This window comes from Mycteria americana, chromosome 13 (assembly GCF_035582795.1).
Source record: "Mycteria americana isolate JAX WOST 10 ecotype Jacksonville Zoo and Gardens chromosome 13, USCA_MyAme_1.0, whole genome shotgun sequence".
Classification (NCBI taxonomy): domain Eukaryota; kingdom Metazoa; phylum Chordata; class Aves; order Ciconiiformes; family Ciconiidae; genus Mycteria; species Mycteria americana.
Window position 1 is genome coordinate 5,384,380 of NC_134377.1, and position 27,755 is coordinate 5,412,134.

At 61.2% G+C, this 27,755-nt stretch overlaps 3 protein-coding genes across 3 annotated transcripts; 1 reads left to right on the forward strand and 2 right to left on the reverse strand.

The window, feature by feature from the left end:
• The first annotated feature begins 6,323 nt into the window (after window positions 1–6,323).
• Window positions 6,324–13,171, forward strand: DDX54 (DEAD-box helicase 54). The gene is made up of 20 exons (XM_075516700.1): window positions 6,324–6,479; window positions 7,409–7,541; window positions 7,628–7,698; window positions 7,782–7,967; window positions 8,164–8,213; window positions 8,333–8,374; window positions 8,638–8,733; window positions 8,866–8,987; window positions 9,207–9,268; window positions 9,423–9,554; window positions 9,897–10,107; window positions 10,565–10,699; window positions 11,043–11,264; window positions 11,354–11,427; window positions 11,539–11,733; window positions 11,913–12,058; window positions 12,136–12,249; window positions 12,338–12,442; window positions 12,677–12,780; window positions 12,863–13,171. The coding sequence occupies exons 1-20, from the start codon at window positions 6,339–6,341 to the stop codon at window positions 13,084–13,086; spliced, it is 2,565 nt and encodes an 854-aa protein (XP_075372815.1). The 5' UTR covers window positions 6,324–6,338; the 3' UTR covers window positions 13,087–13,171.
• An 80-nt stretch (window positions 13,172–13,251) lies between these two features.
• CFAP73 (cilia and flagella associated protein 73) lies at window positions 13,252–17,356 on the reverse strand. Its single transcript, XM_075515850.1, has 8 exons — window positions 17,332–17,356; window positions 16,001–16,247; window positions 15,175–15,280; window positions 14,890–14,994; window positions 14,622–14,822; window positions 14,281–14,502; window positions 13,812–13,999; window positions 13,252–13,474 (listed from the first exon to the last, which is right to left on the reverse strand). Exons 1-8 carry the CDS (start codon window positions 17,354–17,356, stop codon window positions 13,252–13,254), a joined length of 1,317 nt encoding a protein of 438 aa, XP_075371965.1.
• Window positions 17,357–17,517: 161 nt separating this feature from the next.
• VSIG10 (V-set and immunoglobulin domain containing 10) lies at window positions 17,518–26,589 on the reverse strand. The gene is given in 9 exon segments (XM_075516725.1): window positions 17,518–17,732; window positions 17,895–18,055; window positions 18,957–18,969; window positions 19,438–19,548; window positions 20,106–20,399; window positions 21,248–21,529; window positions 25,261–25,545; window positions 26,311–26,431; window positions 26,434–26,589. Coding segments are annotated over 9 exon segments (1,494 nt in total). The 3' UTR covers window positions 17,518–17,661.
• Window positions 26,590–27,755: the final 1,166 nt, after the last annotated feature.

Below are 27,755 nucleotides of genomic sequence, written 5' to 3' on the forward strand. Positions count from 1 at the left end.
CGTCGGTGAAACACGATGCTGCCAAGACCCCAGGATTACATTCACCTCTGATGAGACGAGGATTCTCAAGCTGGAAGTGACAGGCCCGGTGTGTAATGAATAAATCTGTTCCATTGGCCCAGGCTGAGCATTTCTCTCGCAAGCACGCTGAGCCACGTCCCCAGGACAGTCCCTCTGAGCCTAATCCAGCCTGACAAAGCCACCGCGCTCTGCCCAGTGGCTCAGATTGATTTTGCCACCAGCAGGACTCCTGTCAGTGTTACAAACGGGTAGGTAAGGCCTCTGTCCAGCTGGAGCATCCCCCTTGCTACCAGAGCAGAGGTGTCCAGTCTCAAATTACCAACATCTTTGCAAATGAGCCTTTCTTCTGCCCACCCGATGCCTCACCGTGCTCTCCCCCTCACAGGGATACTTCTTCGTGTCATCCTCCAGGGCTGGATTTACAGGGAGGACAATGTGATGAGAGATCTCACAAACAGCTTGCAAGAGCTGGCCAGAAGACTTAAAAGACCTGCCTCCCGCAGACCAGGCGGGAAGCGGTGGAACAGGAACAGGAGCTGCGGGCTTCCCTGAACGAGCATGCCGAGCTACAGCAGGACACTCGGCACCTAAGGACACAACTCAACACACTTGTATTGGAGCACTGAGAATCAGCGCTGGCTCTCAGAAAGGTACGGCGGGAGGAGATTAAACCTGCCGCAGTGCTGTCAGGTCAGGCTGCTGCCTGCTTCAGGTAATTACCTGGCTCCTGCCAGCTCCTGGCAGGATGCATATGCTTTTTTTCCAGAGTGTACCTGCTCCATCACAACACTCCGCTGATTTCAGTGGAAAGCAGCCCTGTAGCAAGAAATTGCAACCACCAAGCAAGTAGCTTACTCACAGGACCGCCTTTTCTCCCCATCCACTGACTCAGCTCCAAAACCACCTCTGCAAAGTGCTGTGCCAGTCTGGAGAGGCTGCCACGCTAGCCAGAACACAGACCGGCGAGGCTACCGCAGATCGGGCGAGGCATGTGCTGAAAAACAAGGGAGCTGGTATGGGCTAAGCAGAGCAAACGTAACACTGCCCACACAAAAAAAACATCTTTTATAGTTGTTTGTAGCACCTAGGGCTGGGTGCAGCTAATTTTGGAAGCTAAGCAGTTCCCAGATTGGCTGGTACTTTGCTGAGAGACACAAGACAAGGAGTCAGGGCTGAGTCAAAGGTAGAGACAGTGTGATTTATCGCAGTGCTGAGCAGATAGAAAAAATGAGAAATAAGAGCAGCAGCAGGCAGGAGTCCCAGCTGTGATTCAGGCCTTTGTATCAACAACTCTCGCCTGAGCTGAGCATCAGTGACACTGGACAGGGTGCATCTGGAGCTAGGAAACAACTGAACATTTCCCCCATCTCATTTTATTCAGACTTGCTGTTTGCTCCACGCAAGCACCAGCCTCCTGCAGGCACGGCAGCCCACAACAGTAATGGAGCATCTTTTGCTCTCATGCTGGACTGCACAGCTCTGGAAGAACAAGAGGACAGGGCAGTAGTAAAGCATCAAATGCGAGTGAGAACTGCAGCATGAAATCCAGGCAACCCATTTATACCCATTTATATTTTAACCAACATTGTCCGTGTGGTGTAAGTAGTGAGGAAGTGCCAGTTCTGACCACCTGACAGCCTGGAAGCCCTCGGTGACAACCTGGGCCAGTGTGGGACAGGAAAGTATGTGGCTGACACGATGGGCTCTAGTTTCCCCCGTTGATTCCTTGGAGCATCCACACAGCAGTGGGGGTACACTGGCCACCCCTGGCCATACAAGCCACTGTCAACTTGTTTTTCAGATAAAAATCTCTCTTCATTTTAAGAGGCTTCATCTGTCAAGTACTCCAGCGCTCCAGTATTGCACTTTGTGTCCTGCTTTTGGGTTCAGCAGTTCTCTGCTGCTTAGATTTCGGGGCAGTTACCCCAGTTTGCTGATGACTCACCTCACTGGATCTGACTCATCCATCTGCTGCTAGGGAACAGGGCTCTCGCTTTTGTGTCAATCCTTAACCCTCTTGTCTCCATCTAGTGTCCAAATCACACTTCGGTTTCTCTCCCAGCCCACTTGAGAGACCTGCAGGCTTTAACAGCTTGCATGTCGCTGTGCTGACATCCAAATCAAGCTGAACAGGCTGATTCACATCAGCACCCCCAATGCCTCCTCTAAGAAGGCCGTAATTGCTTTCATGTCCCTACAGTTTTTACCCAGGTGGAGAAAAGCTGCTGGATTGCTGCAATGCAAAGTGTAGGAAGAGGCCTGAACACTTGATGCTAATCATAAGGATCCTCACCTTCTCAGGTTTTTAATCACGTCAGGTTATTCTTGCTTCCCATCTGCCAGGGCGGCTGGAGCACCGAGCCCCAGAACTGCTGCCTCCCCTAACCCTCCTCTGCGTGGCTCACTAGTGCGTTGGGAAAGGAATAAACCGCTGCCGAGTGCCACCAAAAATTACCTGTCCCTGGCCTTCACCACGGCCTGGCTCTTCCCACGCTCCCAACAGCTCACAGCGTATTAGCTGGGTTACAGCACCACTGACATAACCTGCTTCTCAGCAAAGCTCTGGGCTCAGGCTCAGCCCCATCCAAACCACAGGGACGCGGCCTTTTCTTCAGCATGGTGGCAAAGGAGGCTCCGACCTGCACGTGCCTTACTCGGTCAGAGTCCCCATCGGAGCACGGAGGCTGTCTGCAATGCAGGGAAGCTGGGGGGGAGGTTCAAAGGAGCATGAAGGTATTTGGACCTGGCACCTCTTGAAAAGTCCCATTCAAGGCACATTTCCTTTTTTTGGTCCCTTTGGGAAGGCTCAGTTCAGCAGCCAGGGGCAATTCTACCCGGATTTGGGATAGGTAAAAGGATCCCTCCACAGGGATGTGCAGGGAGAACCTGCTGAAGGCCCTCAAGCCTGCCGTAACCGGTGTCTGCTGTCCTGGCAGGCCGAGCGAGAGGCACTTCATGCTGTCTGCACCAAGGAAAAGGCTTGGCCCCAAAGGAGAAACACACTGTGCTTACCTACTGTTCCTGGACTGCGGAGGAGCACTGAACGCAGCAGAAGAATGAGTGGAACGTGAGGGAGACCGCCATGACCTGTGCTGCCACCCGCATCCAGAAAAGCTGCTTGTTCCAGACACTCCTCACGTCGAAGATAAAGAAAAAGGGAGAGGGCAAGAAGGCCGAGAAATAAGCACAAAATCCATCCTCTGTCCTCCATTCTTTCCTCCCAGCATGGCTGCTTGCTCCCCTGGGGTTCAGCTCTCCCAGATTACAAGTGACAACTGAGACAGCACTTGCACTAAGGCCTGAGCCTGCCGGGGCTGGCTGTCACAGACAGAAGACATCAGAGCAGTGGCAAGATGACATGTCTCACCATTTTAGGTTGAGCTCTGTTGCCTTTCAAAAGCAAGAATAACCTTTCTTGCCAATGGGACTGGACCAGGAGTGTCCCTCCTGTCTGGTCTTCCCAGCTTCGGTGCCCTTCACGTGCTGGAGTGGGTCAAGGCCCAATCCTGCTGCTGCTCAAGCTGGCAATAAAATCATTTCTGGGGGCAGAATGATGCCCTTAACCTGGCTCAGTTTGTCCTCGGGTGAATTTGAGAGAACGTTTCCCTTTGCGTGGGAGGGAGTTACCAGACTCCCAGCGACTGCCCTGCGTTCCCTGACCTCAGCGGCTCGTCACTGCAGCCTCCCTTCCAGGGCAGCAGTGACACTGGCTGCAAACCCCGAGCCCCCCGGCCTGCGTCCTTTATCTGCCTCCCTGCCTGTATTCCCACAGACCGAGTTGCTCTGTCCCACCTCAGGAATGGAAATCGAGGAGGAGCTGCTTTGCCCAGACCGTCTTTGGAGACGCTAGCTGTGCCCAGATCGCACAGCAGCACCCTGCGGACCAAACACACGGCCCCAGCAGATTTGCCTTGGATCATTTATTTGGTGATGAGCATGGCGTTGCTGTGAGAGCACCTCACAACCCCCAGTACAAACCACAGGATTACGTGTCCACTCAGCGTGCCCTCATCACCAGAAGCTGCCGAAATCCCTGCGGCAGATCCTTCTCTGTCACAAAAGCCCATCCAGCTCGGGGGCATCCCACTGCCAGCAGGACACAGGGCGATGCCACTCCTCACCTCTCTGCTCGTCCTCCCTTCTCCTTCCTTGCTGAAGGAGACCACCAAAGCATGGATGAAACGGAGCAAGGCCAGCAGAGAGCCACCAAGATGGTCAGGGCTGGAGCACACGTCCCACGCGCAGAGGCTGAGGGAATGGGGCTCGCTCAGCCTGGAGAAGGGAAGGTTTTGGGGGGCCTCAGAGCAGCCTCCAAGTACCTATGAAGAGGAGGTTACCATCAGGTCTGAGCCAAGCTTTGTGCTTAGGTGCAGAGCACAACGAGAAAGCAGACACAAACGGGAACAAGAAAGGCTCTGACTGGATATAAAGGGAAACTTTTCACCCCAAGGACAGTCAAGCAGTGGGAGGTGGTGCCAGAGAGGTTGTGCAGCCTCTGTTCTTCAGGGTTTCCACCACCAGACTGGATAAAGCCCTGAGCAGCCTTGCCTGAGGCCATAGCTCACCTGCCTCGAGCAGGAGGTTGGGCTAGAGACCTCCTGCAGTCCCATCGAGCACGAGCGATCCTGCGATTGTACGTGACAGGCAGGACGAAGCAGGTCTCCTCTCTCCCCAGAACTGGTCAGCGGAGGTCCCCATCAGGGCCCTCAGACCTTAACTGCCCTCGCCAGCCTCACCTGAGACCTCCACCCCGGTGGCACCCGCTGCTCCCTGGTCTGGGAGCTCCAGCTGAGCTCAGGCCCTGCCTGTCCCCCCCGAGCTACGCTGTAGGTGTACCTGTGCCTCCTCCTTCTCCTGGGCAGGCCATGGACCTATGCCATAGGCAGTCCTGTCTCCTGCTGTTCTGACCTCCCAGCTGGACTTCCTGGACAGAAGGAACCTGACTCGTTACCGTTCCTCATCTGATGACCACCGGACAGTCAACAGAAGGTGCCACTACCACCAAGGCTGTCCTGCTCCGGTGCTGCGGTCACCCTCGGTTCCTGGCTCATCCTCCCGCATGGAGCAGCCCCGTCCTTCGTTCACAGCCACGGGAGGCCCCAGGGTCCTCGTGGACTTGCTCGCCAGGTCAGGCCCCACCTCGGGTAGGTTAAGGCCATATTTACATCCAGGGGGACATTTGGCTTCACTTCCAGGGAGGCCTGGGTTTGCAACCACCCACTGCCTTGGAGTTCGCGGCCAAAGAAGGTCCGGACATGCTTTTTGATCGACCCCTCATCAGAGGGCCTCGGGGGGTCGCAGGGGCTGTCGCAGGGCTCTGGTTTTTACCCCTTTCTGTCTTGGGGTGCTCCGAAGCCAGGCGGGGCCCATCCGAGGAGGCGTTCAGCCGGCTGAGAGACTGGGAACGTCCTCTGCTGGGAGCACCCCGGCCTTCGGAGCCCAAATCGCTCTCGGGACGCTTCCAGACACAGGACTTGCCCTTACGGCCCGCCTCAAAGCCTGCTGTCGCCGGAGACAAGGGGGCTCGCGGGTGGACGGCTCTCAAGGGCGTCTCCCTGGCGCGGGGGGCCAGGCTGGGCTGGTTTCGGGGGGCGGGCGGAGGGCTCCAGAGCAGCGGATGGAGCTTGGCCACGTCTTCATTCCTCATCCAGGGAGCTGCCCAGGCCGGGCCCCCGGGCTTGGCACCGAAGAGGGACTCATCGCAGAAGGACGGAGTGTGACTTCTCAACCTTCACGGGGAAGCAAGGAGAGGAGAGGAAGCCTCGTGTTGATTACAGCGGGCAAGGACGGCACAGAGACCCGGCCGCTGCCTGGTGGGGGGACCTCACGGGGGGCAAACCCCCGCGGGGCCGCGCACGGAGGCCGAGCTTCGCCCCAGACCCTCCCGAGGACCGCCCGGGGCCGAGCCGAGCCCGGCCCCGCTGGCCCGGGCTGGAGCTGGGGACCGAGGGCCGCTGCCGGGCCGCCCCGGGGCCACCGACGCTTAGCGAGCCCCGAAAAGCCGGGGCGGCGGGCCGGGGGCTGCGGGCCGGGCCCGGGGGGGGGTGGCGGGAGCGCCCCGTGTCGCCGCTCACCTGCACTTGCTCCTCGGCCGGGGGCCGCCACCGGGAGCCGGAGCCGGAGCCGCCGCCCAGGGAGGCGCGAAGCCGGGCGGCGCCGGGCGGGCCCCCGCGGGGCTGCCGAAGAGCGACTCGTCCACGAAGGACGCCCGCGCCCGGCGGACGCCCCGGCCCGGGCCTCGGCCTCGGCCCCGGCCCGCCCGCGGCAGCTGGGCAGCGGCAGCGCAGCCGCCCCCCGGTGCCGGCCCCGCCGCCCGCATGGCCGCGCTCCGCCCGGGGCGGGGATGGGCCGGGCCCAGCCCCTTCCGGGCCCGCCCCCCGCCACGTGCTTCCGCCGCCGCCGCCGCCGCTACCGACATGGCGCCGCGGCGGGCCCGCCGCCAGCCCCGGGGAGCGCCGGTAGGGACGGGGGGCGGGAGCGGGGAGGGTCCCCAGGGCGGCGTCCCCGGTGCCGGTGGCCCCGGTCCCCGTGCGCCGGTGTGCCCTGTGCCGGGTACCGGTGGCCCCGGTCCCCATGTGCCGGGGTCCCCACTGCGCCCGGTGCTGGTGTGTGTCCCCTGTGCCCGGTACTGGTGTCCCCGGTCCCCATGTGCCGGTGTCCCCTGTGTCCAGTACCGGTGTCCCCGGTCCCCATGTGCCGGTGTGCCCTTGTGCCGAGTACTGGTGGCCCCGGTCCCCATGTGCCGGTGTCCCCTGTGTCCAGTACCGGTGTCCCCGGTCCCCATGTGCCGGTGTCCCCTGTGTCCAGTACCGGTGGCCCCGGTCCCCATGTGCCGGTGTCCCCTGTGTCCAGTACCGGTGGCCCCGGTCCCCATGTGCCGGTGTCCCTAGTGCGCCCGGTGCTGATGTGCCCGGTACCGGTGTCCCCTGTGCCTGGTGCTGCCATCTTCGGTACCAGTGTCCCCGGTGCCCATGTGCCGGTGTCCCCTGCGTCCAGTACCGGTGTCCCCAGTGCACCGGGTGCTGATGTCCCCTGCCTGTGCCTGGTGCTGCCGTCTTCGGTACCAGTGTCCCCGGTGCCCATGTCCCCAGTACCAGTATCCCCAGTCCCTGTGTGCTGCCGTGCCTGCTACCAATGTCCCCAGTCCACGTGTGCCAGCGTCCCCAGTACTGGTGTCACCAGTCCCTGCGTGCTGCTGTCCCCAAACCCAGTGTCCCCGGTCCCCACATGCCGTTATCCCCAAGTGCCGCTGTCCCCAGTACCAGTGTCCCTAGTGCCGGTGTCCCAGTACCCGTGTCCCTACCGCCAGGCTGGCAGCGCAGAGCTGCAGTGCCCTGGCACCGCCGGGACGCCCGTCGCCACAGCCGTGTCCCCCCGCTGTCCCCAGGTCCCAGCGTCCCCGCTGCCCGCCTTCCCCGCCGCCGAGGAGGACGATGGTGCCGACGCCGAGCTGGACACGCGGGCCATGGTGCAGGCCCAGAACCAGAAGAAGAAGAAATCCGGGGGCTTCCAGTCCATGGGTGCGTGCGGGGCGGGGGGCAGCCGTCCCCGGGATGGGGACCGTCCCCTCCTGCCCGCGCCCCCTCACCTGTGCCTGTCCCCGCAGGCCTCAGCTACCCCGTCTTCAAGGGCATCATGAAGAAGGGCTACAAGGTGCCCACCCCCATCCAGAGGAAGGTGAGCGCAGGGGGTGGCGGGACCCCTGCCCTGGGGCGGTGGCAGTGGGACCGTGACGGTGATGGCGGGGCGGCGTCTTGCAGACCATCCCCGCCATCCTGCGCGGCCGGGACGTGGTGGCGATGGCGCGGACGGGCAGCGGGAAGACGGCCTGCTTCCTCATCCCTATGTTCGAGCGGCTGAAGGCGCCCAGCCAGGCCGGGGCACGCGCCCTCGTCCTCTCGCCCACCCGGGAGCTGGCCCTGCAGACCCTGAAGTTCACCAAGGAGGTACGGGGACGAGTGGGGACAGTGGGGGCGAGTGGGGACAGTGGCGGCGAGTGGGGACAATGGCGGTGAGTGGGGACAAGGGGGGCGAGTGGGGACAACAGGGGCGAGTGGGGACAACGGGGGTGAGTGGGGACAACAAAGCCAAGGGATTTGGTTTTACCCCCCCCCACCGACATGTTTCTTTCTCACCCCACAGCTGGGCAAGTTCACGGGCTTGAAGACAGCCCTGATCCTGGGAGGAGACAAGTAAGCCGTCCCCATGTCCCCACCGGTCTGCACTTCCCTAAAGCCCCCCCAAAACCTGGCGAGGGGCTGAGCTGCCGCGTGCCACCCGGCACCGCCCCAGCCTCTCCCCCCTCTCGCAGGATGGAGGACCAGTTTGCTGCCCTGCACGAGAACCCCGACATGTGAGTGGGGGCGCGGGGAGGGGACTTGGTGGGGAAACGGCCCCCGAGAGCCACCCACTGTGAGGGGACATCATTGCTGCTTACAGCCAGCGAGCCTGATGGACGTGTCCTGGTGTTCCCTTGGAGCATCTTCCCATGCTCCCCACGGGGGACGAGGGGGTCTCTGTCGGGTCTTCTTTGGGTCGGGTTTGGGACCTGCACCCGGGATGGTGTGGGGATGCCGCCCCCCCCACCCGGTCCCGTCACCAGCTCTGTCCCCGCAGAATCATCGCCACCCCCGGGCGCCTGGTGCACGTGGCGGTGGAGATGAAACTGAAGCTGCACACCGTGGAGTACGTGGTGTTCGACGAGGCCGACAGGTCAGCAGGGCGCAGGGGGCTCCCCGCGTGTGGGGCGAGAGACGGCAGGAGCGAGGTGCCCTGGGGGGTGGCAGGGCTGGGCACGGAGGGACCGAACGGGCGCTGCCATGTCCCGTGTCCCCTCCCCTGCAGGCTCTTCGAGATGGGCTTCGCCGAGCAGCTCCAGGAGATCATCGCCCGGCTCCCGGACTGCCACCAGACCGTCCTCTTCTCCGCCACCCTGCCCAAGCTGCTCGTCGAGTTTGCCCGGGCCGGTGAGGAGCGTGGGGCAGGCGGCGGCTGGGGGGCTGGACCTGGGGGGAGCCTGGGGATGGGTCACGGCACGGTCCTGCGGCTGGGCTGGGCCCAGGACTGGCAAAACCCAGCTGGGTTACTGCTGGGCCAAGCGGGTGTCCCCAGGCCGAGGGGTGGGGCTGGTCCCAGTAGCGCATCCCACGTGCGACCCACGTCCTGCGTGTCACCACATCCCACAGGTCTCACCGAGCCCATGCTGATCCGTCTGGACGTGGAGTCCAAGCTCAGCGAGCAGCTCAAGGTGAGAGGGGCCGGGGGGCTCGAGACGGGCTTTGTGCCCCCCACCCCCGCAAGCCACCCTGCGGTGGCTCCAGGCTCGCGAGGAGGGGACGAGGAGGGGTGGCGACGTCTGGCGTGGGGGTGCGGAGGGGCTGAGCTCTGCCCGCCCTTTGCAGCTGGCTTTCTTCCACGTGCGCGGGGACGACAAACCGGCCGTGCTGCTCCACCTGCTCCGGAGCGTGGTGAAGCCCCAGGACCAGACGGTCGTCTTCGTGGCCACCAAGCACCACACGGAGTATCTCAAGGAGGCAAGTGGCATTTGGGGGTGCCCAGCACGTCCCCCTGTTAAAGGGCAGGCTGCCGGGGCTGCCTAGGACCCCTTTCCAGACCCGCGTGGGGTCTGCATCTGTGGGCACGTCCCTGCTGGAGTCTCTGCCTCCGTTTCGCTGGGTTGAAGGAGAAATCCCAGCATATGTGATCATGGAGGTGCTGCATCCACCTACCCCTCGGAGAGAGGGGGGAGCGCTGTGGGATTTGGGGGGTCCGGGTGGGCACCCTGGGGTCTCAGGGCCCTGGGAGCTGGGGGGCCCTGTCCCTTCGCTGAGGATACATGCCCAGGTGGGATCTGATCTCTCTCCCCCCCTCCCCAGCTGCTGACGGCCCAGGGCATCCGCTGCACGCACATCTACAGCTCGCTGGACCAGACCGCCCGCAAGATCAACATTGCCAAGTTCGCCCAGGGCAAGTGCCCGGTGCTGCTGGTCACCGACGTGGCCGCCCGCGGGCTCGACATCCCCATGCTGGACAACGTCATCAACTACAGCTTCCCCGCCAAGGCCAAGCTGTTCCTGCATCGTGTCGGTGGGTGCCGGTGCCCCGCCCAGGGGTCCTTGCAACCTGGGGGTCCCTCAGGGTGACAGGGAGGGTGTGAGTAGGCTGTCCCGGTTTTCCCATCCCTGCGCCCTGCTGGGCTGGCACTGATGCCCCTGACCTGGTGGTGATATCTTTGGGGCAGGAGGTTGCCGTGTTGTGACATCAGGAGACGGGCTGGGGACAAAGCAGGGGTAGGAACGTCCCTCATTTCCCAGCTGGACTGCAGGGGCTCTCGGGGGCAGGGCTGGTGCCTTCCCTTTAGGATGGCACGGTGGTGGGCTCCCCTTTGCCCCCTTCCCAGTGGCCCACAGCCCCTTGCCAGCCATGCCCACCTGGTAAATGTCACCTGCGTGGGCTCCCAGGGGCACCAGTGAGTCCCTGCCGGGTGAGGGCAGGCTGGGCTGGCACTGGGTCTGGTTTCCCACTCTCCTCCTCCCCTTGCCAGGTCGCGTGGCCCGAGCTGGCCGGAGCGGCACTGCCTACTCGCTGGTGGCTCCCGATGAGATGCCCTACGTCTTTGACCTCCACCTCTTCCTGGGGCGCCCGCTCGTCCTCGCCGGTGCCCAGGAGATGCCTGCTGGTGAGGCAGACCTGGTTGCAGGTATCGGGGGTGGTTGCGTGTCCAAGCTGGGACACTGGCCACGTGGCTGCTGCGGTTTTATCATTGGCCAGTGCTGGAGTTTGTAGTCTTGTGGTTGCATTCGTGCAGAGGGGCGATACGCTCTCATTACTGGGGTGCAGCTGGGGAAAACGGGGTGCCGGGGGCTCCGACACACCCCGCGGGTTGGGGATGCTGATTTAACACCACCGAGCTGCCCGTGGCTGTTAGCTCTGCTCTGTTAACTCCTGGATTGCTGCCGTGCCCGCTGCAACAATCCCAGGGTGGGTGCCAGCGAGGTGACACGGTGTCCCCGGGGCTGCAGATGCCAGCGGGGTCCTGGGCCGCGTCCCCCAGAGCCTGGTGGACGACGAGGAGTGCCTGCTGCTGACGGACCACGAGGGCTCGCTGGAGCTGCGGAGCCTGCGCCGCGTCGCCGACAATGCCCACAAGCAGTACCTGCGGTCCCGGCCCGGCCCCTCGCCCGAGTCCATCAAGAGGGCGAAGGACCTGGACGTGTCCCAGCTGGGCATCCACCCGCTCTTCAGTGAGTGCCTCGGGGACGCCGAGGGAGGGGACCCCATTCCCCTCGCCAAGGAGCTAATCCGTGCCCCGCTCCGTGCCCGCATTCCCCAGGCGCTCGCTTCGAAGACACCGAGCTGGAGAGGCTGAAGTTCGTGGACAGCATTAAAACCTACAAGTCCAGGGCGGTGAGTTGAGCCCCGTCCTCGGGCACGAGGCTCCTGGGTTGGGGTGGGAGGGAAGGTCCACGTGGCTGGCCGTACAGCTCACCGGGGCTCATGCTCCCGCCCTGGGAACAGACCATCTTCGAGATCAACGCCACGTCCCGGACGCTGGCCAGCACCGTGATGCGGTCGAAGCGGCGCCACGACCATGCCCTCATCGAGAAGTACCAGCGCGGGCAGCAGGAGAAGCGGGCAGCGGCTCTCAAAGGGCAGGGGCTGGCCCCCCCTGGGCCCAAGGAGGAAGAAGGAGGAGAGGAGGAAGACCTCCAGGTAACGGGGCAGGGATGGGGGGTTTGCTGTGGACGCAGGAGCTGCTGCGAGGCGGCCTCAGCCGGGTGCTGGCAGCACCGGCACCCCCAGGCTGCGCCAGGGCTTGGGGGCTGGTGCAGGGACTTGCAGGGCTGGTGGGGGGATGCGGCTCCCCCAGTCCCTCTGCTGTCCCCTTCCAGGACGTGTTCTCCACCGTGGTGGGCCAGAAGCGAAAACGGGGCCGAGGGGGAGAAGACGGCGCCAGGAAAAAGCCTCAGCAGCCGGCGCAGCGGGACGAGGACTTCTACATCCCGTACCGGCCCAAGGACTTTGAGAGCGAGAGGGGGTGAGGCTGGGAGGGCTCCTGCCGCCGGCCTGTCCCGGCCTGCGCGGGGGGCTGCTCTCATCGCCCGCCCTTTGCAGGCTGAGCGTGGGTGGCGAGGGCAGCGCCTTCGAGCAGCAGGCAGCCGGAGCCGTCCTGGATCTCATGGGTGATGAAAACCACAACCTCAACAAGAGCAAGCAGCTGCTGAAGTGGTGAGTGGGGTCTGGCCGTGGGGTGGGGGGGGGAAATCAGGGCTGGGGCTCCCCCTGCCCGGTCCCACCGCCCTCCCCTCTCTCACAGGGACCGCAAGAAGAAGCGGTTCGTGGGGCAGACGGGCCAGGAGGACAAGAAGAAGGTGCGGACGGAGAGCGGGCGCTACATCAGCAGCTCCTACAAGAACAATCTGTATCCTGCCTGCGGGTGCTGCTGCCTCCTGTGCCGTGGCGAGGGCTGGGGCGAGGGGGAGCGGGGCTGGACCCGCCGGCAGCCGCGCAGCATCGTGCCCCGCTCCCAGGGATCGATCCCGCGCTGGGGCAGTGGCGTGGGGAGGGAGGCTGGTCGGATGCTGCGGTGGGCCGAGTGATGGGGAGTTGGGCAACGGGGAGTCACCGCCCGTTCCCTTAACCCACCCTGGCCCAGCTATGAAAAGTGGAAGCAGAAATACAAGGTTGACGAGCGGGACGAGGGTGAGGAAGACCAGCGAGGCAGGGAGCAGTTCAGAGGGAAGCACAGGCGCGGGCACGGTGAGTACCTGGAGCCCCACATCGTGTCCCCTCACTTTGCTTTGGTCTCCGAGCTGAGCTTGGCCGCGTTCCCCCCCCGCAGGGCCCGGGCAGCCCCCCGCCCAGGGCAGGGTGCGCTCAGAGCTGAAGAACAAGCAGCAGATTCTGAAGCAGCGCAAGAAGGCGGCCAAGCAGCGCTTCCTGCAGAGCGGGGGGCTGAAGCGCCTGAAGGCCAGGAACCGGCAGCGGGTGCAGGAGCTGCGGCAGATGGCCTTCGGGCGGCGGGTGGGGGCCGCCAAGAAGGGCAAGCTGCGGAAGAGGGTGTAGGGGAGGGGGCTGTGCCCCAGCAGCTCCCCCCACGCCTGGGCTGGGTGCCGGGGAAGGAGACATTAAATACTTGGCTCGTTTTGCATCCTGACTCCTCTTTGTCCTTGCCACGAGCATCGTGCCGGGGGTAATTCCTCCCCCCTTGGGCCACCCCCAGGCGCAGTCCTAAAACCAGCCGGTGCTGCGGGTCCACAGCTGGGTTCTATTTTGACAGGAGACACCTTGGGAGATGCCAACAGCCTGAACGTGAGCAGCAGCTCCCCCTTCCTCTGCGGCAGCCAGGTCCCGCTGCCCGGGGTGCCCCTGGCAGGAGGGTACCCGGGGGTCGGGCTCTGCCCCGATGCGGTGCCATCCCAGTGTGCCCGTGCCGCTGCCGTCCACGTTGCCTCTTGCGGGGGTTCCCAGAGCTGTCGGGGACCTCCATCCCCAGGGGGGTGCCGGGGGTCCTGCGGCTCCGTGCTGGCCATGGCAGCCTCTCCGCAGCCCCGGGAGCGGGCCGTTGTCCCCAGGGGCTATTCCTGGCTCGGAGGCACCCTGACAGCCCTGTGGCGCAGCGGGCGCATGCTGGTGGCTGCAGGCAAGGGTGGGGGACACGGCCCCGGCTGCCTGGGATGCAGCTCAGCACAGATGGCAGCGAGGTCCTGCATGCAGAGCAGCACCTGCAGAGATGGGAGCCTGCTGCCGCAGCCATCCAGGGACGTGAATGTCCCTGTGTTCCCCCTGACCCCGCCGCCCAGGAGAGCGCTGCGCTGACCGTGTCCAGCTGGGCCTCGGTGTCCTCCAGGGCCGCGTCCGTGGGGACCTTGAGCCGCGCGGTGGCGAGCTGGAAGAGGTTCAGCACCGCCAGCTTGATGTGCCCCAGCAGCAGCGTCCTCTGGGTGGCTGTGCTCTGGACGTGGGCCCAGCGGGACTCCTGGGGGACAGAGTGGCGAGAGCCCTAGGCCTGCCCCCAGCCACTGTCCCATGTCCCCTGCATGCCCCCAGCAGGGACCGGGGCGTCCCGGCTGTGTATCCCCCCATGCGCAGTTGCTGGCTGTGCTTTCTGGGCACATGGGGACCCCCAGCTCAGCCCAGGGGTGCCGCCCGGCTTCCCCCCACCACCGCATGGGGCATCTCCCCTCTGCAGCACGCCTGGGGTCCAGACTGCTGCCCCTCTCCCTGGGGGGTCCTTGGGCACCCCACGTCCCTCCTTACCCCCTGGAGCACGTCATGGCGGGCAGCCTCCAGGCGTGCACGGAGCTGGGTCAGCTCGTCGTTGGTGCGCAGGAGCTCGCTGCCGGCCTCCTCCTCGTACCGCCGGAGCCGTGCCCAGCCCTGGGCCAGCCGCTCCTGCCCGGCTTCTGCCTGTTGCGCCAGGGCTGCCCGCACCCCGGCCAGCGCCCCGAAATGGGCCAGCATGGCCGGAACATCCTGGAACTGGGCAGCGGGAGGGGGCCGAGAGGCTGTGGGGGCTGCTGCCCTGGGCGGGGTTGGCCCCCGCAAGGGGTTTGGGGACATGCAGGATGGCACCACAGGACGGATGCCCCTGCGCTCACCTGCCCCGTCCTGGCCAGCACGCCCTGCAGGTAGTCGCCAAAGCCCCGGAGGCTCTGCAGGCGCCGGGCCAGGTGCTCCCTGCGCTGTAGCAGCCCCGTCAGCTCCTGGCGCAGGCGGGCAGCCTCAGCACCCTGCCCCGCCGCCCGCGCCCGCTCCTCCTCTGCCCGCCGCAGTGCCCTCTCCTGCCTCGCCGCCGAAGCCTGCGGTGCGGGCATGGGGTCAGCGGGGCCCCGACGGCCGGCCCAGCCCCGGCCCCTGCCCCGGCACCTTGAGGAAGGCATCGAATTTGAGGACGACATCCCGGAGCTGCTCTTCCCTCTGGCCCAGCTGCTGCCGCCGCTGTGCCAGGCGCTCCATCCTCTGCCGAAACTCCTGCGGGACCGCCGGGCGCTGAGAGCGTTGCCCCGTGCTGGATTTCCCAGGGAGGGGGACAGGCGCCAGCCCACGAACGGCCGGGGACGTGCCCGCCAGCTGCCGTCTCCCACAGCACTCCGCGGCCAGGGCTGCAGCCCCCAGGGAGGGGGCACACGGGGGTGCCGGGGCCCCCCTTACCTCCCGCTGGCTCTGCAGCGCCCGCTCCACCTCCTCCACCTCCCTCCTCTTCAGCAGCAAGCGTGTGGAGGGCAGCGGTGCGGTGGCATCCCACGCTGGCACCGTCCTGCCGCGGGTTGCGTGGAGCTCATTGGGCCCGGTGGGGAGAGCCCAGGCAGGGTCACCCACCACCGTGGCACGACCGGGACCCCCCCAGGGACCCCCGCTGCCTGCCGGGGCTCAGCATGGGGAGCCTGGCCGGCTCTCCTGTCACCCGCCCTCGCTCCTGCCCATCCCTCCTGCTTCAGCCTCCCCCTGCTCGGACCCCCCCAGTGCCACCGCAGCGTCCCAGGGAAGGGACAAGCCACGGCACCACCTCAGCTTTCTGATTAGACCCCAGGGAATGCTCTGCCTCCCCGCAACCCACGGCAGGGCAACAGGCTCCGCAGCTCCCCGGTTCCAGGAGCTCTGCTGCCGGGGGGACCCATGCGAAAGCCACCCGGGAGCGCGTCAGGCAGCACGTGGGCACTCAAGTGACCTGGCGTCTCTGGATGAGGTGCAGGCGGAGACGGACACTTACCAGGGTGCCCTTCCCTCCCCGGGTGCCCCAGCTGGGGACACACCACAGCCCCCTGCCCGGGGACCCAGCACCCACCCAGTGACACCCACCCTGGCAGCGGCACCCCAAGGACCCGGCCATGGGAATGTAAACCGCCGGACCGCCGGGGACGCAGGATGTGCTGGCCCCGTTGCCGAGCCCGTGCTCGCCTCCAGCCAGCAGCACCCACCGCGGGAGCCGGGTGGGCAGCTGCCCGTCCCGCGGGGAGGACGGGGGGATCTCACTCACCGCAGCTTGTCCCGGAAAGCCGTGCACAAACGCTCCTCCAGGTCGAAGGCCATCTCACCCGGTGCCTCCTCCTCGCCGAGGGGCCGGTGCGGGGGAGCCGGGACGTGGGGCAGCCGAGATGGCGGCAGCACAACACGGTTACCAGGGGCAGCTGGCGGCTCCCGCAGCTCCCTGGGATTTTCCCGGCACGGCTCTGAGCATCGCCCGCGAGGGCGGGGTGCTGGGCGCAGGCGCTGCACTAGGGCTCCTGGGGGACAGCTTGCAGTCGGTCCCGCTTGCAGCCCCCTAACCACACTCCCTTCCCCCTGCCCGCGCTCCGGTCCCCCCCAGCCCTCGGACCCCACCCCAGCCCCTCAGAAAGCTCCGTTCAGGCTCCACACCCCTTCAGGGACCACCGCACCCCAACCGCTGTCCCACCAAGTGCTCAGGTCCCCCCCACCCCGCACTCCCTCAGCTCTCCTCCGTCTCACCGTTCTTATCTGCATCCCAGGGACGGCTCAGACCCTGCCGCTTCACCCACGGTGCCTACGCTGCTCCTCTCCGCGTGCCCCCGGAGTGCCCCCTTTCCACTCCACGTGCCATCAGGTCCCCTTCGTTCCCTCTGTGTGTGTGCCCACGTCCCCCCGTTACCCCCCGCACACGTTCACATCCCGTGTGCACTCACTTCTCCATCACCCTCTATGCACTCGCCCACACCACTCCCCACTTCACGCAGTTTATTCCTCTGTTCCCCTCTGGCAGAGCCCTCCACTCCCCTCCAACCCCCGTTCCACCCCATCCTGCTCTGTTTGGCATTCCCGTGCGTGTCGATCCCCTTTCTCTCCCTCCCTGCTCCCCTCTGAATGCACCGCTCCTCTCCGTTGCCCGTGGCGTGCCTTTTCAATCCCTCCATTTACCCCTGCAGAGCGCTCAGGCTCGGTCTGTCCCTCCATCCCTTCCTGCATGCTCTGGCTCCCCTGTCACCCACCTACAGTTCCCCTCCACGGCTGCCCTGATCCTCTCCGTCTGGATCTTGCATCCCTCGTCCCCTCCCTGTACAAGTTCCCTCCGTGCTCTCCATCACGGCCAGGCATCCCCCTCAAAACCACACCGCAAGGCACAGATTAACTCCCAACTTAGATACGGAACAACATTTCGGACGGGCTTGGGGAAAAAATATTTATAACAAAAAACCAGTTAAGCCTCCCTAGACTCAGCATCACCCATGTCCCGCCCGCGCACCAGTTGTTTCTTCCGTTATGCCAGGACCGCTGTGGCCCCGCGACGACTTTCTCCATCACGCTGCCCACAACCCCAGCACTGCTCGTGGTGACTGAGCCAGAATCCCATACGGGTATTCGAGTCCGTCACAGGCATCAAGATGAGCGGGCTACTGGGACCCACTCCCCGAGCTCTGCCTGCGCTGGGTGCCACCTTGTCAAAAAGGACACCTGAGCAAAGAGGAACATGAAAAGTAGAGAGAAGAAATGGAGAAACATGGCTGGGGAAGGACGGAGTGAAAGCTGGGGAAGGGGCAGGCAGAGAAAGAAGTGGGGATGCTCTGACCGAACCAGCCCCTGCAGGACACCAGCGGCCTGCGCTCAGCCACACGGCAACGAGGACATGCTTGACGCCGGGCGTCCAGCCAGAGCTCTGTGTGCTTCTGCAAGAAGGGATGGAAACTATGTGCCTCGCGTCTCTTCTCCCCTCATTTCCTGCGGAGGGACCCCGCCGTGCTGCTCACCATCGTCACCTACGCAGGGCACAGAGCAGCAGCCTCTCAGCAAGAGCCAACAAGCCAGACAACAGGAATCCCTCCCTCCCCAGAAGCTGCTCCTGGAAGACCCATGGCTTAGCAGGAGAGCAGGCAGCTCCTGCCCCGGAACTCAGCCGGCAGGCAGGCACCAGGGCTCACCTTCCGTAAGGCAGTTGAGGTAAGCAGCCTGGACACTGCTCCCATTGACCAGCGCCATCGCCTCGTGCTTGGTAGAGCTGCTCATGGTCTCCTCTTCCCCCCTCCCCTCATCATCGTCTTCCGAGTCCACCAGCACTAACACATCACCCAAGTCCTGATTCCTGTGAACAGCAGAGCAAGCGGAGGTGTGCTGAAAGGCTGAGGACAGCCTGCCCTGACCCCTCCCTCCAGCCTGGGCCTCCCCAGCTTTGACAACCGTCTACACCAAAACGACCAATTCTGATGGACTCTTCCAATCCTGCACTAACCATGTTCAAAGGACAGCTGGTTTCAGACCCTGCTGGCAGCAACACCTCCAACGGCATTCTGCCCTGCTTCCCATCCGTCTTCCAAAGTCCTCCAACCACTTCACAAATATTCATGTACTAAACTGCATGGGCCCCTCCCGCGTGGAGTTACTCTCCCCTCCCGTACAGATGGGGGAAGGCAGGCACGTCTTCCCACGCCGCAGCACCACGGCTGTGGGCAAGGGAAGGGAACCGGGCCAGGAGGGGTGCAAGCAGGAAGCAGAGAAGAAATCCGTTGCACCTGAACCCCAAGAAGGCACTTGTTCACGTGCAGCTATCAGACATCCCTCCTGAGAGGGGAAGGATGTGGGCAAACACCCACACGGAGCGGCAGAAGATCACCATTTCTATGTACTCTCTAAGTCTTCGGGCTCACCTGTGCCAAGGAGCAGCTCTCCTGCACAGCCTCCTCCCACACTAACGGGTGCCTTGCCAGCACCATCCCTCCGCATCCCAAAGTGATGCCACTCCTGCTCTGATGCCAAGCGCTCTCCTCTCCCCTCATCCTCCTGCTCCTGCACCCACACCGAGTCTCACTCATCCCCACCCTCCCCTTCCCGCGGGAGACACAGCTCCCACTAAGAACAGCTTTGCTCTGGGGACAGCTCCTGCCTCCGAGGTGGATTCCCTACCCTACAGGGAAATCACCTCTGCCAGGAGGCAGAGCAGTGAGGCCACGCGGGACTGGGCTGAGGAAAATGGATTTTCAACTCACCTGAATGCAGCACCTGAATGGGAGAGAAGGGAAGGGAAAAGACAGCGTTAGAAACCGGCCCCAGAGCAGTCCCTCAGGCAGCGCGCGACTGGTTTTACTGTACAACCCCTGCAGTCCTGCCTGCAGTAGGATGGTCTCTGGCAGCCACACGTGGAGGCACAGACGTGAAGGTGACCTGCCCACATACGTAACGAGAGCACCAGAGAGACCACAAGGAAAGGGGAGAAGGCCCATCACAGTACAGCTCCCTGGAGAAGGCAAGGGGAAGGCGCCTGAAGCACTCGGATGGGGAAGGGCCTTGTGTTTCCAACCCATCTGCCTCCAGGGCTGACAGGGTTTTGACCAGGAGCAGGATGAGGCCCAAGGGCTGGGGTGATCGTCAGTGGCACACTCCAGAAGGGACAAGCAGGTCAGGGATAAAACCGGGCTGCCCCAGGAAGGAGTAACCCCCTCCCTGGCTCGTGCAGAGGAGAGCTCCTACCTCTCAGGCACTGGAGGGGATTGTAGTACAAGACAAGCCCGGTGACGGTGAGAATAGCCAGCAGGGACAGGACGACCACTGCACCCACGACCCCAACGATGTTCACCGGCTCTGCAGAGAGAAGAGGAGACACAGGAGGCCAGCTTGCCACTGGGACACGGATGGATGAGGAAATCTCAGTGGTGTCTGGAAATCTCAGGTCCCGGTGGTGTCTCAGCTCCCATTTCCCATCATTCCAACAGTCCCACCAGCACAAGGGGTGAGAGTTTCAGGCACTCACATTTCATTGATAAGGAAAACACCACAGCAAGGCCCCTGTTTTTGTGCTCAGCTGCATTTAGTGAAAGCAAATCAATGCCTGCCCGTTGCACCTTGAGCAGCTTGAGCCTTGGAGGCAGTCCTCTGTGCCCACAAACAAGGAGGGACCAAGGATGCTCCTCTCTCAGGCCCATTGTGCCGAGATGAGGGGAATCAGGCCTTTTCACCCTGGGATGAAGGGAGCCAGTCCTGCATCTACGCTTGCCGCACGAGTATGGAAAGTGTCAATAGGCAAACAGGGCTCTTAGTGGCAAACGGAGCCTGTTGGGGGCTCGCCAATGGCCCCTGTGAACTGGATCCTTGACTCCTCCTCAGTCCCTGCCGCAGCAACCCCAGGCAGCCCCACTCACGCTTCACCGTCAGGCAGACGAACAACTCCCTCAGTCCCACAGGGTTCTGTGCCTTGCAGACGTAACAGCCCCCGTCGGTGCCCTGGGAGCAGTTCCGGATGGTGAGCCGGGACACGTTGCCCTCCTGGGCGATGAGGTACCTCCCTCCGGGTTGGATCTCCACCTCCGGCTGGGTGATGCCTCGCAGCCAGGTGAGCCTCGCTGCTGGGGTGCTCTCGGTCACACGGCATGTCAGGGTCACATTGTCACCCACAAAGCAGGTCTTCGGGGGCTCCGATTCCAGTGAAGGGATTTCTGAACAGCCCAAGGGGAAAAAAAAGAAAAAGAAAAGAGTCAAGGAGGGAATGGAGGAGTTTAACATAACAAGCAATCAGCCATCTGACTGATTAATAATCATTAACAGAAGGAACTCAGACAGGAGTCTGGGACTTGAGCACCGTGGGTTTGGCATTCAGCTCACTCACAAGACCTCAGCAGCCTTCCAAGGAGCGATCCGAGCAACTTTCACGTTGCTCAGTCCTTTTTTTGACACTTTTCTTTATATCCCCAGGGAATAACGGTCACAGGGTAGCCAGCAGGAAGATGGCAGAGAGGAGAAAGGCAGCCCAGGAATTTTGCTTGGGATCAGCAGAGCTCTTGTGTAGCCCCGACAACCCTTAGAGCATAAATACAGCTCAGGTTTTCAAAAGCCACTTTAGTCAGACCCCTTAGATGCTTGAAGGGGGGCTGGGGGCATGCACAACCCTTCTGCTATAAGCCCAGCCCTGCCAAACTTAATCTCAAGATAAGCAAGGCACTAGAACTGCCTGACTTTCACACAGGCACGAATGCTTGCACAGGTGAAAAGCTTGGTACAGGGAGATTTGTCGGCCCCTGAAGATGCACCCAAAACACAACTTACCTGCAACTATACTGTGACAGATCTCAGCTGCAGGACTTCCGTGCCTTGAGCAGTCACCTCTGCACAAGCCAAGCCCTGCTGTGCTGCCTTGTTAGCATCTCCCCCTGCGGCAAGTGCCCACAAGCCTGGCTTGCCTGACCACTGCCTTAGTGCTCTGGAGGGCAGAGAATGACTGGGGTGCCTGTCTGCCCCACCATTAACAAGGTCATTAATAGTTAACAAGGTAGGCAAGTCAACTCACTTATCTCCACAGTGCACGCAGGCTCCTCCTGCTTGACGACATGGCTCCCAACACACTTGAACACTTTGCGGTGGGAGAGGTGGGAGCTGTTCAGCATTTCCATGTGGGTGTCCGAAGAGCTTGTGGAGCTGATGACCCAGCTTGAGTTCTCCAGATCCTGCCCCTCTTCTCTCCAGTGCAGGGTGGGGTGGGGGTACCCCCCAGGCCAGCTGCAAAACAGCTGCAGCATCAGCCCTGACGAGGAAGTCTCAGCCCAACACTTTGGGGCTGAGTGCGGTGGATCTATCAGCAAGAACAGCACAGGGTTAGAAACATTTCCAAGTCACAGCTCTCACTATCTCAGCGCTGGAACCCCCGCAAGTGCTTGTTTTGGCCATCACTCCCCTTGAAAGTCTTCCTGGTTTCCCTGCCTATCTTGCTCCCTGACCTGCATCCCGCAGCCCCGGGGGAGCACAACTCTGAATGACAGCCAAGAGGGAGCAAGCAGGAGGCTGTCCTGCAAAAGCCCTAACAGCAACCACAGCCAAGCCTTGAGGGACTAATGCACAGGGAGGAAAAAAAATCATCGCCACAGCTTTATCCAATGGAGGCAAGATAAGCACCTAAAAACGCAGCAGGAGAACAACATCTCCATGCTGCCCTTGGCAATTCATCACAGCATAGGTCCTCATGCCTTAGACACAAGGGGATGACACTGATTCACACTACTCGAGAACAAGGCTCTGCTTCTCTGTGTCGCTGATACAAGCACTCGGATTTCCCAAGGGAACATGGAAAGCCTCAGGGCTCTTGCCAAGGGACAAGTAACCAGCTTCTCAGAGCCACCAGCTCAAAGCCGGAGCAGTTCCCCAGCAAGCCGAGCACATTGTTGAAGGAGGCGGCTGTTCCTAGCGAACAAGACGCTCTGCCCACAGGGAGTCCTGGTGACTCCAGCTCGCAGGGTCAGGGCCATGGACATGGGCCACTAAAGCCCAACCAGGTGTGCTCCGCTCCCTCCCGGCACCACTGTCACTGCCATGTGGGGCCAGTCGGTCTTACTCAGCCACACACCACGCTCTGTGTCCACGCCACACTGCAGCAGTGGGGACAAACTCCAGCAAAGAACATAGGTAGGGTAAGTCACCGGGCCGATTGCCAGGGCCTCATGCCAGGGCCGATCGCTTGGTAACCACCACAACTATGTTTGTTATTTAAATACAGAAACAACTGTATGATGGCAGAAGCGGGTCAGAAGTCAATAGAAACCCAAGAGCAATCCCTTCGGGCAGAGTGGGGCTCACGTTTCATGCAGTATGAGTTCCTGCCTCTCTCCCATCAGCTGGTTTCACACACACACACACCCCCATGCACACACGTGTTCGTTTAACAGCCATGGGGATTCTGGACTCTGATCCAGGCAGAATGAACACACTGTGCCGTGTGGCTGGCTTGCCTAATCCAACGCTGAACAAGACCCCACCGAGAGATCAGACGCTGCCAAAGCAAGCCCCACATGGGAGGTGTCAGAGGGATGCCTGATGTTTATTTTGCGGAGCATTTATTCAAGTGACTTTCAAATGACACGAGTTAAAAAAATAAACCATCATGGCAAAATCACACGTGAGCTACAAGAACATACCTTCTTGGGGCTTGGCTTTCCAGGAACTATATACACGCATCTCATATGATCTTTGAAACCATCCAGCTCTGGCAAGAAAGTTCTCTACAACACTTCCTCTGTCCCAGCTCTGGGGAGATCTCATAACTGATCCTGAATCTTGGCTGTGGTTAATAAGAGCAACCTGTCAGCCTGAATCACCAGAAACTACCCCGTGTCGAGGTGGACACAGGCTTTCCAGACGTCCAGCCAGAGAGCTGCACTTTTTGCGCTGGTTCCAGGAACCTGCCTCCTGCAGCCATCAGCTTTACATCCTGAACTCCCAGGCTCTCCCAGTCCAACTCCGCTCTTCTGTCTAAATGCTAACAAAGATCTGTTCCCAAAATGTTAACATACCAAAAACCTAAAAACCTCCCACCCCCTGCAACCAAGAAAACCTCACAAAACACCAGCAAAAAGGACCTCATGCCCACAGAAGAGCCAACAGCGGCTTATATCAAATTGCACACAAACATACCAAGGAGTCCCTTGGAGGTATGCAATCGCACCTTTCCTTCACACCATGTGCTTCCTATCCAAAACAGACAGAACAGGAGCTCAAGGCAGGGCTGCACCTTTGTCATGTTGCTAGAATGTTTACTCTACTGCTTGTGGGTTTTTTAAATGCAGTTTTAAGAAAAAGAGAACTTTCTGGTACAATCCACGAGATGGGTTGAAGACTGTCAACTGGTAACTCCTACATGAAGCCTACAGATCCTGGGTAGCTTCTTCTACAGTGATGCCAAGTCTGTGTCTGAGAGGTTCACTCCAGCCCAGGCTAAGTTGCTCCAGTAACAGCGACTGTGAAAAATCAGGGCTTGTGCTTCTAGTCTGAGGTTGAGAAGCTTCAACTTCTGGCCTTTGCTGATGCTGCTTCTGCTCCACCTCTCTCACCTATTTAAGGGCACACCACTGTCCCATATCGCCTTTGTAACCTTTGGAAATTAATTGACACATTAATTCCATGCTAATAAATGAAGTTCAGAGTGCAGTACCAACACTTGGCATGCCATAGATATCTTTTGCTCATGAGTGTTTTGCACCAACGCTCCAGATTTAGGGCTCCCCCCTCCTAAGCCCCATACCTACATATATATTCTCTGAAGCAGCCTGGGGTTCAATTCCTTCACTCCAGCCCTCTGTGACCCTCCAAACCCCATCTACAGGTTCCTTGCCCCAGGAAGGGAATTTTTACGCGCATGAACTTACAGAGATTTAATCTGTACAAAACAGGTACAACTTTTACAACACGCACCCTTCACCAAACACCGAGAAGGAAGGAACACCCTGAATGCAAACAGAGAACAGGTCTCATGCATGGCAGGTGTTGACGGAAAGACCAGCAAGAAAGGAAGGGGCCAACAGAGCGCAGAACGTCAGCGAGAAAGGCAAACTGGCAGCAGTCTTTCCTTCTTCTCAACCCTATAATATGGGCTTGGCTGCCATAAAGGACAGCAGGTCACAGCCCAGGTCTGAGGGGCCAGAGCCTATGTCACATCTGATTAGACTTAGTGAAGGGGCCAAGAGTGGTACCAGCCATAGGACCTGCGCTCCCTGCTCATCTGGAGGGGGCTGTTCCCATAGAAGAGATGGGACATCCGGGCAAGATAATGATTCCCGGGCAGAAGCAGGAAGGACTTGTGCCAGCAGTGTGCAAAGTCATCGACTTGAACGCTCTCCAGCCTGATCTTCCCAGCTGTGAAGATTTCTAAGAGAAGGAATGAAATAGGGATGGAAATGGGAGTAAGCACCAAAAGACACAACAGGAAAAAAAGGCTGAAACAACAGGCACGCTCCCGGGACAGCGCTCCCAGCAGTAAATTTGAGGACCGTGGTGTTTCCATCAAAATCAGAAGGCTGCACTCTTAAGACTCAGCACAGACAACTTGTCAGCTGAGGACCCTCCATCCTCACACCAAAAGGATGGCAACAAGGAATGGCCCAGCACACCTATTTCAAACATGTATTTCAATCAAGGGAAAAAAAGACAGTGAGCAGCAGCCCACCCCCTAAGATTTATGAAGGCTCAAGTCAGCCAGATTCTAAGGCAAAGGGCCACTCTGGAACAGCTACAGGATATGAAAGACCTGTTCCAAAACTAGTTTATTATGACCAGTGAAGAAGGAAGTGACAGAGTGAGGACTTAACAGCTGGCATCCCATCCTCTGCATCACACACAACTGATCCTTGCCAGACCATTTGGACACACATCGCTCCACTTGCGAGCGAATGTGTAATTGAGTAGTATCGGCCTGTTCACAGATTTTGCACAATAAGGCCACCTTGCCCTTTTTTAGACTATTTTTCCACCAGTGCCAGATGAATCCAGAGACCTGTGAGACTCGGGAGGAAATTCATAGACACAGGACAGACTTACTGGCTACCAGGAGCTGGACCCTGTGCTCGTGGTCCGTCTTGTTCAGCACTTCCTTGCAAGTGTAGTTGCCTTCATCCTGCACACGCAGCTCTGTGATGCGCAGAGAGCTGTTGTCAACCAGGGAGAACCGGACATCTGGGGGGAAGGCAACCCTTGAGGAGAAGAGTGGGGGGAAAGAGTGTGGATCCCCTTGAAACCAGACCACCTCGGTTGCTTCTTTGGAGACATTTCGGCATAGAAGGAGGATGCTTCCTCCAACCTTCCCAAAGACCACTTCCTCTGTTCCTGCAAAACAGAAGCGACAGCGTTAGGGATCCAGGGAACTGGCAAAGGCCCCTTCCGCCAGCAAAGACCTGGACATCTGATAGGTACCAACCCTCTGGGGTGCTTGTTAGGGGCCTCTTGTCAAAGGATGTCCGAGATGCATTTGGCAGCTAACAATGTTTAGTGCAGGCACACGATCGGGAAGAGGGACACAGCTTAAAAGGCTCAACAAGAAAGCAAGGACAGGCTATTTCTGCCCAAGAGAGGACGGCAACAAACAAGTGACCTGAAGGAGCCAGAGGAGAGCGGTGTTAGAGCACTAACAACGCCGGGTCACAGCAACGTCCATGCTCACCCAACGTCTTGCTGGAGCACTTGCCCAAGTAGCCTCATCCCTGCACCGCTCAGGAGAGCACACGGTACCGAAAAAGGAGAAAAAACCCACCCCAACATCGGCAGCCATCGAGGAAGACGACACAACTGTTGATACCTCCTTTCCTACTTGCCCCTTCCCCTGCCAAATGGCACCCGGACCCTACAGCCAACTCGAAGGTTAGTCTGCAGGAGTCCCCCCTTCTACCAGCCCCCTCAGCATCTACCCGGCTTGTTTTCAAAGAGGAATCCTGTTACTTCCAGCATAAAAAAATTTACTTTTTTTAAGAAGAAACCAGCGTTAGGGCCGGCTGGGGAGCTCCCCTCAGGAGCGCGGTGGGCTGAGGTAACGCCGGGAGGGCTCTAATGGCCACCACCAGCGCTCACCGCTCCCCTCCCCTCAGCCCCCGCTACCTGCGGCGTCCCGGCGCGGCACCAGCCTCCAGACGCAAAGGGCGAGGAAGAACCGGGCTGGCGGCGTCCCGCCGGGGAGCCGCATCGCCGTGAGCCGCCGTCAGAGCCTCCCGCCTCGGGGAGGCGGTGCTGCCTGGCCTCCGCCCCGGCGAGCGGGCAGGCGGGGCGGGCGGGCCCGTCCAGGCCCGCCCGCCCCGCCTGCCCGCTCGCCGGGGCCCGTTGAAGGGGTCGTGTGTCAGTCCCCCCCGCCTGAGACCCGCCATCTTCGCTGCCCGCCATCTTGGACGCCCCCCGACCCCGCCCGCCATCTTGGGGGCGCCTCCTCCCGGGTCCCGCCCGCCACCTTGGGCAGCCCCCTCAGAGCGCCCCGAAGCCGGTCTCCCTGCCCGGGGAGCCAGGTACTGACCTCGGGTGCAGTCCAAGGATCGGGAGCGTTTAACACAAGGAGGGTGGTGTTTTCTGATGGCAAAACTACGTGAAGGTAGTAAGCGAAACCCCCGGCCCAGAGGATCTTCCATAATTCAACCACTTAGAGACACCCCAAAAGCTGTGGGAGCAGGAAGAACGGTGGTAAATGACTATGAACCGTGCCACAAACTGTATGATTCTTGGGTATAGGCAAAAAAAAGAAAAATAGCAGGCAGCAGCTTAAACCAAAGCTGGAGAGGGAAGAAGCAGAGCACAGACCGAAGAGGGACTGGGAGGAGGAAGCAGGTGCAAAGGGTAAAGGACGAGCTTCTCCACAGCTGGAGGGGTCCCAAGGAAACCGGCAACAAGGAGGGGGAAAGGTATGAATGTTTTCGGTTTCTTTAAAGCTGTCCCTCGGATTCCCCAGGGTGGGTGTAACAAAGCACAGCCAGCGTGCTGTTGGATTTCAGCAGCAGACGCGTTAGAAGAAATTGTCCCAATGACAGGTTTTTTTGCTGACTGATGCCAAGTGACCCAATGGTCCCGCATTGTCCGCCATTGCAGACAGCAACTTCCAGGCTGGTTTGTTATATGTAGTAATACGTAGATTGCTTCTCTGCGTAACCCCACAACAAGGGCTGTAAAGCGTGTAAGTATCCCTCAGGTTCCTCCAGGAGGGGAAGGCACAACGGGGCCAGCTCTCCAGCAGCCATCACACAACGGGGGCTAAGGCGTGCATGGAGCAGAGTGCTGAGACTGGATCCACGGAGCACGCTGGATCCACAGGGCGGCCCCCCACTGGGCCTTGGCGCATGAATTATAACTGATTAATGGCAGGGCCAAGGCCGTTAAGCAAGGGCAGCAGCGCTGCTTTAGGTAATCTCTTTGCCAGCGCTCGGCCTCTCCCGCCCTGGGCGAAGACCGGGCGGCACCGCCGGCCCGGGAAGCCCGCTACGGCCCCGGTCCCCCGGCTGGGGGCGCCCTAACAGGCTAGCGGCGCGCCGCCGCCAATGGGAGAGGAGCGTGGCGGCGCCTCC